Source organism: Daldinia childiae (assembly GCF_008694065.1).
Source record: "Daldinia childiae strain JS-1345 chromosome Unknown Scaffold3, whole genome shotgun sequence".
In the NCBI taxonomy this organism is placed as follows: domain Eukaryota; kingdom Fungi; phylum Ascomycota; class Sordariomycetes; order Xylariales; family Hypoxylaceae; genus Daldinia; species Daldinia childiae.
In genome coordinates, this window is record NW_022984644.1 from 3,935,520 (window position 1) to 3,949,752 (window position 14,233).

General features: G+C 43.3%; 3 protein-coding genes across 3 annotated transcripts; 1 reads left to right on the forward strand and 2 right to left on the reverse strand.

The window, feature by feature from the left end:
- Positions 1-2,933: 2,933 nt before the first annotated feature.
- Positions 2,934-4,432, reverse strand: GL218_03793 (Demethylsterigmatocystin 6-O-methyltransferase; the record flags this gene model as incomplete). The annotated part of the gene is made up of 5 exons (XM_033580371.1): positions 2,934-3,253; positions 3,305-3,756; positions 3,861-3,984; positions 4,076-4,202; positions 4,259-4,432. The coding sequence occupies 5 exons, from the start codon at positions 4,430-4,432 to the stop codon at positions 2,934-2,936; spliced, it is 1,197 nt and encodes a 398-aa protein (XP_033436444.1).
- A 2,333-nt stretch (positions 4,433-6,765) lies between these two features.
- On the reverse strand, positions 6,766-8,121 carry GL218_03794 (Mitochondrial chaperone BCS1; the record flags this gene model as incomplete). Its single annotated transcript, XM_033580372.1, has 1 exon — positions 6,766-8,121. One exon carries the CDS (start codon positions 8,119-8,121, stop codon positions 6,766-6,768), a length of 1,356 nt encoding a protein of 451 aa, XP_033436447.1.
- A 3,198-nt stretch (positions 8,122-11,319) lies between these two features.
- Positions 11,320-12,562, forward strand: GL218_03795 (uncharacterized protein; the record flags this gene model as incomplete). Its single annotated transcript, XM_033580373.1, has 4 exons — positions 11,320-11,432; positions 11,487-11,660; positions 11,777-12,073; positions 12,133-12,562. 4 exons carry the CDS (start codon positions 11,320-11,322, stop codon positions 12,560-12,562), a joined length of 1,014 nt encoding a protein of 337 aa, XP_033436446.1.
- Positions 12,563-14,233: the final 1,671 nt, after the last annotated feature.

The following is a 14,233-nucleotide window of genomic DNA, read 5'->3' on the forward strand; positions in this document are numbered from 1 at the left end:
ACTCGGTACCAAGTTAATAAAAACCATGTAACTAACTAATTCATGCATGAAGATATATGTAGAGCGTCATTGGTTCCTTCCTATTGGATTATTTTGGTTTTCTATCTCATGGCGTTTTCTCTTTTCAAGTACATCTAGATCGACATATGTTATACTGATCGTATGTAAACTTACTTAGATGCGGGATTGTTTCTTATCTCCCGAGGATAGTTTAGCAGTGGGAACAAACTATTGGCTCTATCCTCCGCAACCACGAGGTTAGTGAGACAAAAGGTTCAGCAATCGTTAAAATAATTGCTGGTAAGAGGTGGCTTATCCTGACATAGGTACGTCATAGTCTGCTCTACGGCCATACAATATGAACCAAGGGCGATGTCTTACATGCATAAGCATACTTGTTGGTCATTAGTCTAATATTACGTTCCAACTACTATCCAGCTATGATACCATTAGCAACCGTAGAAAACCTCATTAGATCAAGAAACAGTAAGAGTCGCAATGTATTGCCTTGACATATATTTGATTTCTTGTCGTGAAACAATAATGATCAAATTTGTCTTTAGCAAGAAGCGAGTGGATGAACGTATCTGATACTTTGAATGTGACATTGGAGAAGTGAATGTGTAAGAACATCGATGACTCCGATCCTTACCCTAACCACCTATCGGATCAGTTCCCCGATCATTGAGCCAACAATTGTTTGGTCGTGATCAAACGACTCGTTATAGTTTCTGAGCAGTATCCCACCGCGATCTGATCTAGGCGCTCTATCATCTATAGATTTGGTGGTTAGTTGTAACTGCTAAGAGTTGTATAGGTGAATGCCTCGATGAGTTTGGGTGTAATATCTCTTTGGTTAAGACAAAGTACTTTTAAATAAACTCTTGAATACTTACAGTATAAATATTTTGGATCTGCAGACTTAGTAGTCCTTGGACTAGTATTCTGTGTTCGTCTAATGAGTCCACCAAATAGCTTCCCAGTACGAGATCGGGAACAGCTAGCTGGGAAGTACCCCTAGGAGCCGGTGTTGAAGATAATTGTGGATAGGCACTCGAGATATCTCGACATGTTTCGCCAAGTTTCTCTATTAGAGACGTAAGAATAATTATATTTTCAAAGTGAGCCATGCAGGTCTCGCAATCTATCATATCGTTTCCATGACGTAGGGCCTCTTTATTGGTGCTGAGGGCCTTGTCCAGATTGTCAATCCTTATAGTGATGTCTTCCAAATCGAAAATGATTAGGATAGTTCTATATGTGTGAAAACACTGGCGAGGATGCGTAGTTTGATCTGTGTGGCAGTCTGCAACGTGTTGCCATTCCTCGCAGGATCCTGCAAACTCGAGATGACATAAGAATTCATTTCCTACGTCTGCATTCAAGTTATCTTCCTTTAGCTCAGTGTTGAGAGATATCAAAGGTTCGATAACCGTGTAATCCGGTTCAGTCAACCTGGGCATCGAAAGAAACATATCCGGCTCTGCAAATGGCCACACTGGTGATCCTAACTGGGTCAAGTCCAGAATAGGCTCGCATTTGCCTTCCATGTTGCTAATGTTTGACTCTGAGGCCTCGTATTGATCTAGACTTGTCGTATGGGTCAACTCCGGTATAGTGTCGACTATGTATTCGTCTCCTGAACCGAAAGGGATTTGAAGAGAAGTATCTACCGAAAGCGAACTTGGATTTTCAGTTTCATGATGCTCCTCCAATTCATCAGACTCATTCCATGATGTTGATAGACAGACTGCCTGTTCGCGTGGTGAGACTATTTCAAGGGGCACTCCCTTGGTATGTGAATGTTGATAGGTGCATTTCCTTGAGAGTAGTCGGCATCTCTCACAACCTGTTCTCTCCTTGGTACATTTTAGTTTCTTCGCTCTACACAGATTGCAAGCTCGTACTCTAGTCGCTTTAAGGGTCACGGGGTGAAATATATACGATTTTTCGAACGGTACTGGGCTGCTAATCTTCGATCCAACTTTCCATTTGCTCAACATGATTATCTTCAAAACAATGTTCAGTGTACCTAGGAAAAGGATTCGAACCGATCGTGAGCGTTCCGTTGCTAACAAGTGGTTGTATGCCATCCAATAATTGCAACTGTCTCCTTACATATAACAATTCTTACGTGGTAAGCAAGCCTCGAAGCCCAGACATCACCGGACATAAAATGGAGTTGTCCAAGCCATGTCATGCCCATCTAGTTCATGCATTAGACATGGCGCTCTTGCAGCATCCCGCCTTGGCAATATCCCGAAGAAAAGGCACAAAAGAGCGTAGTTGTGCGTAAGGTACTTAACGTCATGTAAGTATTATTATGCACGCTAGACAGATGCCACGGCACAAATTACCGTCATATTATATTAAAGTGAAATTAAATTTTAATTTAATAAAGTGGCTGCTAAATTGTGATATTAATAACACGTAGCATATCCTTTTAGCACTTCCTTGAGTTTAATACCAGGTAATCCAATAGGTTTCTCTCTAAATTAATGATTTGATAACTCGAATAATTTATCATGAAAGTCACTGAAAACCCCTATGGCTAGTTTTATAAACGATATGTAGGTAGGTAGATAGATATATACTGAAAGTGACAACTATTAGCATACGACTGTACCTACCTCTCTACCTACTTCTCTCTCTTGATGTACATCTATTCAATTATCCAGCACAGGTAGATGATAATACCATTACATGACTGGATCTACATCAAGTTTCTCAGGAAATCATACAACCAATAAGCTATATTTCTAACGAATCCCTTTATCATATACGAGCGATACGTATGCATCATAATGAACCTCAGGGATAATATCCATGTTATTGAACTTGGTTTGTTGAAAACGCTATGCGCCATAAAACTGTGGTCATTCGTTGAAAACGCCGAATCCCATAGAACCATTGAGAACCCCAAACTAACCGAACTACGCCTTGAGCATCGCTTCTATAATCCCATCAGCATCATACTGAGGTGGCAACCAAACTTTAACAATGTCAAACCCGGCCTTCTCAAGTAGTTCTCGCCATTGTCTCTCACTCCTTTCTAGTCCCCCGTTGAATGCCATCATTCCCAGATCCAACATTCCCTGATATGATGAAGCCCCTTGCTCTGGTACGATCGAATCATGCAAAATTAGCTTGGAGTATCCAGGCTTCATAGCCTCTTTAACCGGCTTCAGTATCAGTAAACACTGCTCATCGGACCAGTCATGTAGAATGTGATGGTAGAAATATGCCCTCGCGCCTATGAATACGTCAGCATCATATTGGGAGGGGGGTACATCGTAGATCTCACCTTTGATGGGCTGTTCGGTGAAGAAGTTGTATGTCATCGGTTCAATCACTGGGATCATGTCGCGTATGTTGGTAATTACCGGGGCCGAATCTTGTAGAATAAGGCGTCCCTCTACATGCGGAAACCTTTCATGGAAGGAGATCAAATCGTGGCCCTTTCCCCCACCGATATCTATCAGCAATACTGAGTTCTTGGTGAGGCCAGCCCCTGACACGAGTTCTTCTTTGACCGGAAACCAGTCGAACCAAAACTTCCTGTCGCCCATTGTGTTCCCCATAGATAGATTGAAATCGTGCAAGAGCTGTGGGATCGAACTGAGTAGGTCGAAAGATGAAAGTTTCGTCTGGTAGGCATATTGTATCAAACCATCCTTAGGGTCTGTAGGGAATTTGTAGCCGGCTTCTTTGAAATATTTCGGAGCCTTCACTATCGGCTGGACGAGGCAGTCGTGTCTATATTGTGGGAAGTTTGAGTTAAACTATTATGCTCTCATATTAAGAGATGATACTGATCAAGAAAGAAAAAAGAAAAAAGAACGCATTTTTTTATTACTCACACCATCCTGTGTGTCGCGGCAATTTCCTCCTTAGCCATTACCTTGGTGATGGGCGTCGCTATCCATGTACGTTCACCAACTTCTTCAACGAATCCCAGTGAAGATATTAGCCGAAGGATCCTGACTATTCAGTACATTAGCAATTACACTCCCATTTTCTCTGAGTATTCTGTTTATGTTCACAAAACCCAGTAAAAGAGGGGTTAAGGTCATACCGAGCATTATTTCATCCGCACCCGTTAATGCCGCCAACTCCAGGGAGGTAGTTGGACCGTCGTGGTCAGCGATGATTTTGAAGATGTTAAGATCAACAGCGACCCTCGTGAAGACACTGTAGAATGGCTACCAGGTAGTAAGTTCACTATATCCATAAATTCAATAAACATCTGGGTTAATACCGCGTAGGATAACTCTATTGCCAAGTTTTCCGGTTTCTCGATAGAAGCCGCGAGCTTTCGAGTTAGTAGTAGGGCCTGCTTCCTGGCATCTTCGTCGCCTTCTGACAACTTTGGGGAAAGACTGCTGAGATTTCCGATAAGGGTATTAATCCGACTACTGTCAACAGAAGCCATTCTACCAGAAATAGTTACTAGTCGTAGTTCTCTTAAGGTAATACAAGCTGTTCTGTATGTTCAAATTACTCTGCTAGGTGGTGATAAATAGGAGTGATATTGTTAGTAAAAAAGAGGAATGTTGCTAGAATATATATAAATCCAGAGGTCTTAGATTCCATAGGCTTATATGTATCATATTTCCTTTTCTATCTTGTAGGTACCCATTTTATCATTAATGATACTTTCTGAGTTACATGCATTCACCCATCAACCCCTCTTCTCTTCTACCCATCCGTTATCGCCGCTACCACCCTATATCATATCTTGACGTGTATCCTTTTCCTTACCGGCAGGTTGTTAAGTTACCCCGTCTTGGGTGTAATAGTACCTAGGTAGATATCCAAGTACTTCAACTCTTGGGGCAGAATTCGCTAGGACATACCCACGGTGGAAAGTCAAGTAGTCCCGTGCGCAGCTTCGTATTAGCGGTGACGAATGTGTATGTTTTCCTTCTACGTACAGATCTTCTACATGAGCAATTTCTAAATAAGGTAATATCAAAGTCTCACTTATACACTGTGTATTTCGTGGCTTGGTATTGATGAGTCAAAATTAGAGTGCATTGCAGAATACCATTCAATAAAGATTACCTAATAATTCATCGAGAAATATGTTCTCCGACCCCTTAAATTGCTACCGATCAACTCCTTGGACTCATACAGTAACGTTGGCTCGGGCCTATCGGGTATAATACTTGCTCATTATTATTGAAAACTTGGCTACCTATATAGCGTTGTCAGCTGTCTCCCGAAGCTTGACCCCGAGTATCGCCGTTAAGAAATACAAGTCAGGGAGAACAATTCTATGTTTAGTTAGGTTCGAGGTATCACGTTTCCTTTCCTCTTCTCACTTACTGTGTAGACCAGATCTACATTCTTAGACACTATGATACCTTAGACGATAGCTTTCCACATAAGATTTACAATAGTAAATCTAATCAAAACGTCACAGAGACTTGGTACTTGCTCGTTACGGAATGCTACAACTGATTTTAACCAATCATATTCAAAAGTAGATTTGTGAGTCTTTACAAGACCCAGAGAGGGTAACAGTAAGTATTACATGCAGCCTCTTCAAACCACTCTTTCTGTCTATATGGTTCAAGTGGATCACCGCCTGTAGATACCCATTAGTAGACCCTTGGCATCCAGATACTGATGCATACAACTACCTAATATACGTGCCAGGAGCTAAGCTGAACCAACCCCGGGTTCTGACAAATCTGACAAACTTATTACCCATGAGTACCTAAATCCGATCCCGAAGCCGAGTCCGTCACTTTTTTATCCCCGATACCACCCGGTATAACAAGGAGGAACGCGGTGATGCACACGATCGCCTTTTGATCAGGTGTTTACGTTAGCACCCGGTGGTTTATAACTTCGGTTGATGTCGTATTTCTAAAGTGATCCCGGCATTAGAGCCCGGGGACGAAACCCTAGGTCATCCGAAAATGACCTGTTCTGCATCAAGTTTTAACAAAGACCAACCGTACTATGCCCCAAATCTACCAACGCCGTATACCGCGATTTCGTCTAGGTCCAGTCGACAGCGTTAGAGATACGGGCTTGAAAATCGGATGGCCTATATATAAAAATATATACACTACCAATTTCTTTCTTGATGATATATTAGTAATTTTCTTCAGAAAGCTATCTAGCCAATTATTGTACCTTTCATAGACATATCGCACAAGAATGGGCATCAGGTAAATACTAGCCTGTTTAGAAAGTAGCGAAAGGCCGATATGCTCCAAAAGGATCTTGGCCATGGTTGGCTCGGTTGGTGGGAGTGACAGCCGCAAAGGCTAGGACATCCTATTCTAGGAGGTACCTAGGTTAAGCTATTCCCGCAACCCCACGTTGACAGTTATAAACCAACTGCTCCGGAAGTTGCCTTTACTTCGAACCCCAGCCAGTCAACCAGCCAATCTCTTGTTATACATCCCTGTCATATGAGGAGCATTGCGTGACTCTCGTGCAGCTTGCAGGACGTTTCTCTAAATCCTCCTTTAAATTAAATAGCTTCCGTCTGAGATACTTTCAGAAGTCAAGATTCGTGACCTGACAAATGGCCTGAGAAATCAGCAGTTGTCTATGTCGAAGCCTCGAGATGACAACATTATGTTGTATTTATTCTTTAACAAAAGACAGCGGACAGCTCCCGACATGGCGAGTAACGTACTCTTAGAATGATCATCTCCTATAAAGGCATACCGGCTGTTGGGGTATCTCATGTATAATACATTAGTTAGATAGGTAGTTGTTACATATAATATACAGGCCAATGGCTTATTTCTCCGGTTCTAACTTTGTCGGAATGAGGTGTTCAGCCATGCTGATGGCGCCCTCCATATCATTTTTGTTGAACAGGAAAAGGCCTTGGATAGCAGCAGTGCTAGTTCGAGGGAGCGACTCGCCATCCTTCGCGTCGCGAAAGAGCCCCAAATCATCGAGTCGCTTCAAGAACCTTTCCCGGTGAGTACCATCGGCATCGACGTCACCATAAAATCTGTCCCACATCTGAGCAGCTTGATACCTGGTTGCCTCGCCTATGCGGACCATCATATCCACGCGGCCTGGCCTAATCAGAGCCGGATCCAGAAGTTCGACATGATTGGTAGTGAGGAATGCAAGTCGTTCCTCCCCCGCAGATAATCCATCTAAAGCATTCAACAACCCGGAGAACGTCACCGTCCCGCCGCTGTATCCATCTGACTCACGCTTCCTCCGGTTGACAAATGCGGAGTCAGCATCCTCCAGCAGGAGAATAGTCCGCTCTGGAAGCTTGGTAAGAAGAAAGGCGAGTTTATCATCGGTCACTCCGATCTCGCTAAGATTAACCATGGCCACGCTAAAATCCAGTTCGCCAGCCAGCGCCTGAATGAACGAACTCTTGCCACTTCCCGGCGGGCCGTATAGAAGATATCCCCTACGATACGGGATTCCGCGATCCACATACCATTGTCGTCGGGCGAGAAAGTCCTTAGCATCGTTGACGATATCTTCCTTAATACCTTGGTCCAAGATGACGCTGCCTAAGGGTCGCTTTCTTCGAGGCTCCCCAAGTGGGACCCAATCAAAATTTCGCACCGAATAAACTACAGTCTTCCCCTCGTTTGCTTGGAGTGCAAGACCCCGAGCCTCAGCGAAAACATCTTCGAAAATGTGTCGATGCGCATATAAAGTAGTAAGTTCCACGGTCTCATGGGGCTCACCAGTGTTTGTCTTTGCTGTTGCCTGTTTCTCTCTGTTTACGGCAATGTACGCATGTTTGTACTTCACAATATGACGGCCGTATCCAGGTTGTAGAAAGAAGCTGGCTTTAGTGGCGCCGTTTGGAGTAGAGCTAGTGGACGTAGTAACAGATAGCTTGTTGATACGCGTCAACTTCTTCGCAATTAAAGAAGTTTGTTCACGAGGTTGTGATAACCAGGCAAGGACCCAAGGATAAGACGGGTCTTGCCTACTAATTTCGACATTAACAAGCATACGACGTCGAATCATACCAGCTGTAGCCAATGCGCCTCGGCGAGCAAATGCCAAAGCGGCGCCAAGAGACGCGAGGCCAAAGCCTCCGGCAAAAACAGGATTTTCAAGCAGCGCATTGAGATTTAGAAACGACTGCGCTGCTGCAGGATCCGACATGACGCATCTGAAAAGCTTAAGATGAACTTGACGACATTTTTTTGATGAAATGGATATGGCCTCAAAAAAAATTGTGCTGACTAATTTAATACTACCGTTGTTTTACCGGTCATTCAGTCATCGTACTCTTTTCCTTTTTAAACAATATTATGTACCTTTAAACAGCAATTTTAATCATCGCACTTTTATCGGGTACTGATGCGTTAACGGGGTGCTATGCTCGAAGCCTCCCCTTTATCTCCTAAATACACTAATACATGTATTAAAGACTTATGACGTTACATTAAACTTATCTGATCCGTCATTATGCATGCATCGACACTATGTTAACTATTGGTTAGTCTAAGGCTAATCATGAAGTCATCAACGTTAAGGTGTTAGTATGACGACTTAGACTAATTCAGTTATAACAATAATCAAACGACTCTATAGCCACATACTAGTTGCCCATAAAAGTCACAAATAGCTAAATTGACTATACTATTCGGTTTTCATAACACTCACTATAATAAGAAACCAATATGCCTTCCGGAACTGAAAAAGCGAAACAGCAATTCATGAGCGGTGTTGAAAAAACCAGGGCTGCTGCTGATGGTGCATTGTTTCCCAATCTCGTATTAAAGAGCAGTTACTAATACTACCTGTTCAGATAATTCGATGCAGAACAACCTCAACACTCAGTCAGTCTCAGGAGGCGATAATCCAAAGTCTGGAGGATCCTCGTTCAAACCTATTGCCAAGGGTGACACTAATTCTTCGAACTACGTCCCTGCGAAAGGACCATCAACCTAGGACTTCTATAAAATTTTCTTGATCCTAGAATCATGTATATAGAATAGATATAACCATTTGAATTAATTTTGTAAACTATTAATCCCTGGCTGAGTTGAGCGCCCAGAATAGGTAACCTAATCCCTAGAATATGCCATTTTATGCATTAAACGACATGCTCGGGAGATGTCAGCCCCTATCTTGGCAAGAATGCTCCAGCCTTGGTCTGGCCTAAAGTTAACCTATGCTACTTAGGTACTGCAATGTTTATGTCATCATAACAAGAGTAAAGAATTGGATGAAAGATGAAATAGATTTTATCAGTCAATAGATAAATGAAATAGCCAAGCCAATACATAAATGCCATACTGACCCAATCTTTCAACAGACACATTATAAGGTATCAAGGTTCCAGCATTGAATGCTAAAATATATAACATCGTACAAGTCAATGGTCACTATCATCATATCTATACATTTCCCAATTCGATATCATATAATACGCTTCAAAATTGAGGAAGCCTAACTAAACCGCATCTACCAAGTAGCATGAATATTAACAATATAATAGCCCCTTATCCAGTTCCGATCATCATCACAAGAGGTCAGTTATGTAACTTCAACAAAGAAGATATATATATATATTGACAACGTGAGATTAGAGAATGAATGGCCAAAATTTCATAACGTTTTAACCATGATACCGGTGGCAATAATATGAAAGCCTTCGCAGATTGTTCTAAGTTTAAAATGTTGGCACTGATAGCCAATCAACTAGAATGGCGTAGACCTACCTAATATACGCAGTAATTCAAAATAATATAATATGTAAAAAATAAGAAAATAAAATGGCAGATTTAATTCTGTTGCCTACCTAGGTAGGTAGTCTTACTTCGAACTATATCTACCTCCTTTCAAGACGTTGTCGAGGACGGGGAGGAATAACCCTCAAAAAACCTCGATGATTTCACAAGCAAGTTTTTACAAAATTGGTCACATACTGAAATATTCAGAAGCAATATATAAGGAACTTATAGACCCATCACGCACTTAGAGGGACTAATCCTTTGGTACAGCAGTTCTTTAATCACAACGCCACGCTGGATACCACCACTACTCCTATATTGAACATAAATCTCCTTGCTGGTCTTGACTTATGTAGCTCAGAATCCCGTGATCAATATATCTTACATACTTGTACATGATATAGCCATGTCTCCGCAAGGGTATTACAGCTGTGCAATAAGGTACATAATTATCACACCATCTACGGTAAGATTACGGCGTCTCTTCGGAAGCATATATGTGGCATAAAACTACTTGTGCTGCCTGCATAAAAAAGAGTCGTGCCGTCCTTCTTCGCTCGCGTTTCGTCTGAGATGCATCTAGAGTGCATGCATCTAGCTATCTGCATTTAAGACGTCATCATAGGAATTTGGAATTCTTAACCAGGTTTCAAATTTGAACCGTTTCCAATATAAATTTCTTTTCGTTCCCAAATGGCATCTCTACGATCCCTGTCTCCAGACATGGTGTTGAAAAATTCCGGCCGGGTGTGATCTCGTGGGTAATCGCACATTCTACCTCTCGGCCAATCCGATATCTATCACATGAAAAAAAACGGCCGACGCTAGAGAACATCTACCGGGATCGAGTACTTTATTCACTATATTTGTCCTCTTCATGTAACGCGTACCAGGCCATTCCCATGCCAGATGTTGCCTTTAAGACTCCCTTCTACCATCCCAGCCAATCAATTATGAGCCTCAAGGTTGGACTGATACTATTTGGGCAAGGCACTCTCGGGTTAGGTAGTACTGAGCCTTAAAGCAGTAATACACTATAGTAGATCCGTTTATACCTAAAATATCCCTAGGTAGTATCGTACTCTCATTATGTCCTTCAATCTCTCTCTTGATATCTGTTAGGGAGTGTCCTACTCGTAGCCAGTATAAACAGGACAATTCCTAATAAATAAGAGATTCATTTATCTGGATTGACGGGGAATAAATATGCCGTGTTTCCATTGCAATCTTTTCCAGCTTCCTAAAACTTATACGCGGACCAGGAGTTGGTCACTTCCCGGCAGAATTCAATCTGGCTAAATGACAACTTCGTTCCACACTTAATCTCAGAACTGTTAACCATTCGACGATATATTTATAACTCCATCGGTCTAGAGGACTCAATCCCCTGCTATGTACCCCAGAGGCCGAGCGAGCACATGGCTAAGAGATATGTAGGATTGTCGGCAATTGTGGCCTTCGGCGCTCAGGAGACGAGCCCATCGATGTGGGATGCGACATAAATCTCCTCCATTATCCCCCTCCTTAGGTCGTCCAGAGTCGTTTTAATCTTGAGGCGTTTTTGAATAGACTTGGGATCGACAGCCTACTGTATTACTCCAGAAAGGTTGCCCGCACCAAAATGCAGTTGACAAACCTCGTACTCCTTGCCGCCGCGGGCATCGCGCCCAGCGTTAACGCAGCCGCGACTCTTCGTTTCTCGTGCTCGCAGCTCGTTGTCGAACGTCTAGACCCGTAAGTGATCATTCGACTCTGAACTAGAGGTTTTTCTAACCAACTTACTCTTAGTCTTGTCAACCCTGGAGAGAACCCGTCCCCTCATCTTCACCAGGTTGTCGGAGGAAATGCCTTCAACGTCAGCATGGACCCTAACGTACACGATTTGCCTTCGACGGCAACGTGCACTTCCTGCACACCAGTTGAAGACTTATCTAACTACTGGACTGCTGTTCTCTTCTTCAAGTATGATAAGCCACTTTTCCTCACTTCTAATTTACCATAGTAACGACATAACCATGGATCGGAATTTAACCCAAATTTGGGGTGGTATGATATTATACTAACAATTCTCCTTTCAGGGCGAGAAACGGAACACTACACCGTGTCAACACCTTCGGAAACGAGCTCGGTTTCACAGGTGCCAGTGGCGGTCAGACCGTCTACTATCTCTCATCGGGCAAGGTGACTGCTTTCAAGCCCGGATTCCGCATGACAGTCGGAGACCCGTCCATTCGCACAGCTGAGGAGCTTAACCGAAGATACAAGTATATGGACTTTACTTGCCTTGCCTCCTCCATGACCCGAGGTGGTCAGACCACATACTTCCCCAAGCAGCCATGTGCAGCCGGTATCATGGTTAGCATCCGCTTCCCAACGTAAGTGTCCATTTTACCTTTCCCCGGAAGCGATAATAAATTACTGACTCCCTTTACAGCTGCTGGGATGGTAAGAACGTAGACAGCCCCGACCACCAGAGCCACGTCGCCTACCCCAACGGCAACGCATGCCCATCAACTCACCCGGTCACAATCCCCCAGGTCTTTTACGAAACTTACTGGGACACCCGACCCTTCAACAACAAGGCGGAATGGCCGGCCGACGGATCTCAGCCTTTCGTCTGGTCCTTCGGTGACAAGACCGGCTACGGTATCCATGGTGACTACGTCTTCGGCTGGAAGGGTGACGCTCTCCAGCGTGCTATGGATGCCAACTGCAACAGTGACCTGTTCGCTAACAAGATCAACTGCCCTACCCTCCAGACCCAATCCCTCGAACAGGCCAACAAGTGCACGAAGACAAAGACCGTCACCGAGAACCTCGACGGCTGGCTCCAGGAGCTTCCTGGTGGAATGCCCATTAGCTAAAGGGATTCCTCTAAACTAGAGTTTTGCTTAAGGGATATGAAGGTGCTTCGAGGGAGCCAGAGTTTTTATCAGCTTTTTGCCCCCTTGACGCAACCCAGTTCTTCGAGCCTTATACCTAATAGTCGATTGTTTTATATACCTTAGTACCTAGCTGAATAGAATAAATTCTTCGCCATAAACCCGAGTCGGCCCAAGTTTGATGTAAGCCTTCAGTACTCATGTAGTCGCAGTCATGCCAGCTTTCTCTACCATATTATGCCGTCACTCCCGAAACTCCTGCTCCCATACGCCAGGCAAGCAAAAATATGACGCTGCATCAGCCGCGAATCGAACGCGGGGCCCATCGATGGCAACGATGGATTTTACCACTAAACCACTGATGCTCATTGGATTGTCATTGGATTGCTCCTTGATGAAATTCTGACTTGCAATATTTTCTTATATTCTTGGTGTGCGTTCTCCACTGCCGTAGGACCCATTCTTCGCCCTATTGTTAAGTTGAACTAGCACTTTCCGAGAAGTGAGGGCCCATTCGGCCCGTTCTAGACCGTCAATTTGAACAGAACTGGGAGATCTAGGCAATGGCCAAACACACCCGTTTCCTAAGGATCTTGAAGGTTTAGTCTTTTAGGTATATACGTGTGAAGCTACCAGATGTTAAGGCGAGTGATTGCAATGAAGTTGATTAAATTGAATATGAGGCGAAGCCTTTCGTATGAGATCTAGTAATTGTTATGAATGTGTGATAGTTTTTATATTAGATACGTCCTAGTCTATGCTACCATGACGTACCCCGCTTTCAAAGAAGTTACGATGCCTTCCTTTCTTTGTCTAACTGCTGCTTCCTTCTGTCAAACTCTAACCCGAGTCCTGTTTCGTGTCTTCCAACTCCAAACTGACTTATGTTCATAAGGTAAACTGCTGGTTTGAGGAATGGGATTGTCATCTCAGGGCAGTGGGAGGCCGTATATATGTCCAGATCTGATAGTAGTGGCTTAGTTTAGTTTAGTTATCCGCGCTGAAGTCAATAGTCTAAAGAAAGCGAAAGCAACGGTGGTGGGAGGTAGATAGAGTACGTAGAGTAACCGGATTTATTTCACACATTCATGAAAATGATGAACTATAAACCCAATATAGACTGGACGACTCATAGCTAAGAATTTTTTGCCCTATGTCTCAGAGTAGCAAGCATGGTCGTTCCATATTGAATGGCATGCTCTAACGCACAGCCTCAGCTCACACATCGGTACGGGGAGTATTGCTAACTACCAGAGGTTGATTAGGGCCAAAGTATTCGTAGGGAATGATTCGCAAATCACCAAGGGTCCCCCCTGGAACGTGCGTGTATGTCAGAGTTGCTTGTAAATTTGTCGTGCAGATTAAGACTGATCAAAACATTGTCAGTCAACACTTAATATATTAGACTCAGGAAGCAATTGCGTGCTCAAAGAGGTTGGAAGGATACTTACCTGCTCGAGATGCCCTTGTAATGAACCTGAGTTTCAAATGAGTCGTTGAATTTCTTATTAGGTGTATTAGATCGGTCATCAGTTCGCAGTCTAGTTGCGTTTATTGCCAACATCCATGATTCCGAGCATTCGCGATCTTGTGTTTTGATAGATTTCTGTGTTATTGATATTGGTGAAGTTGCTGTAAAAGTTCTAATAGAGA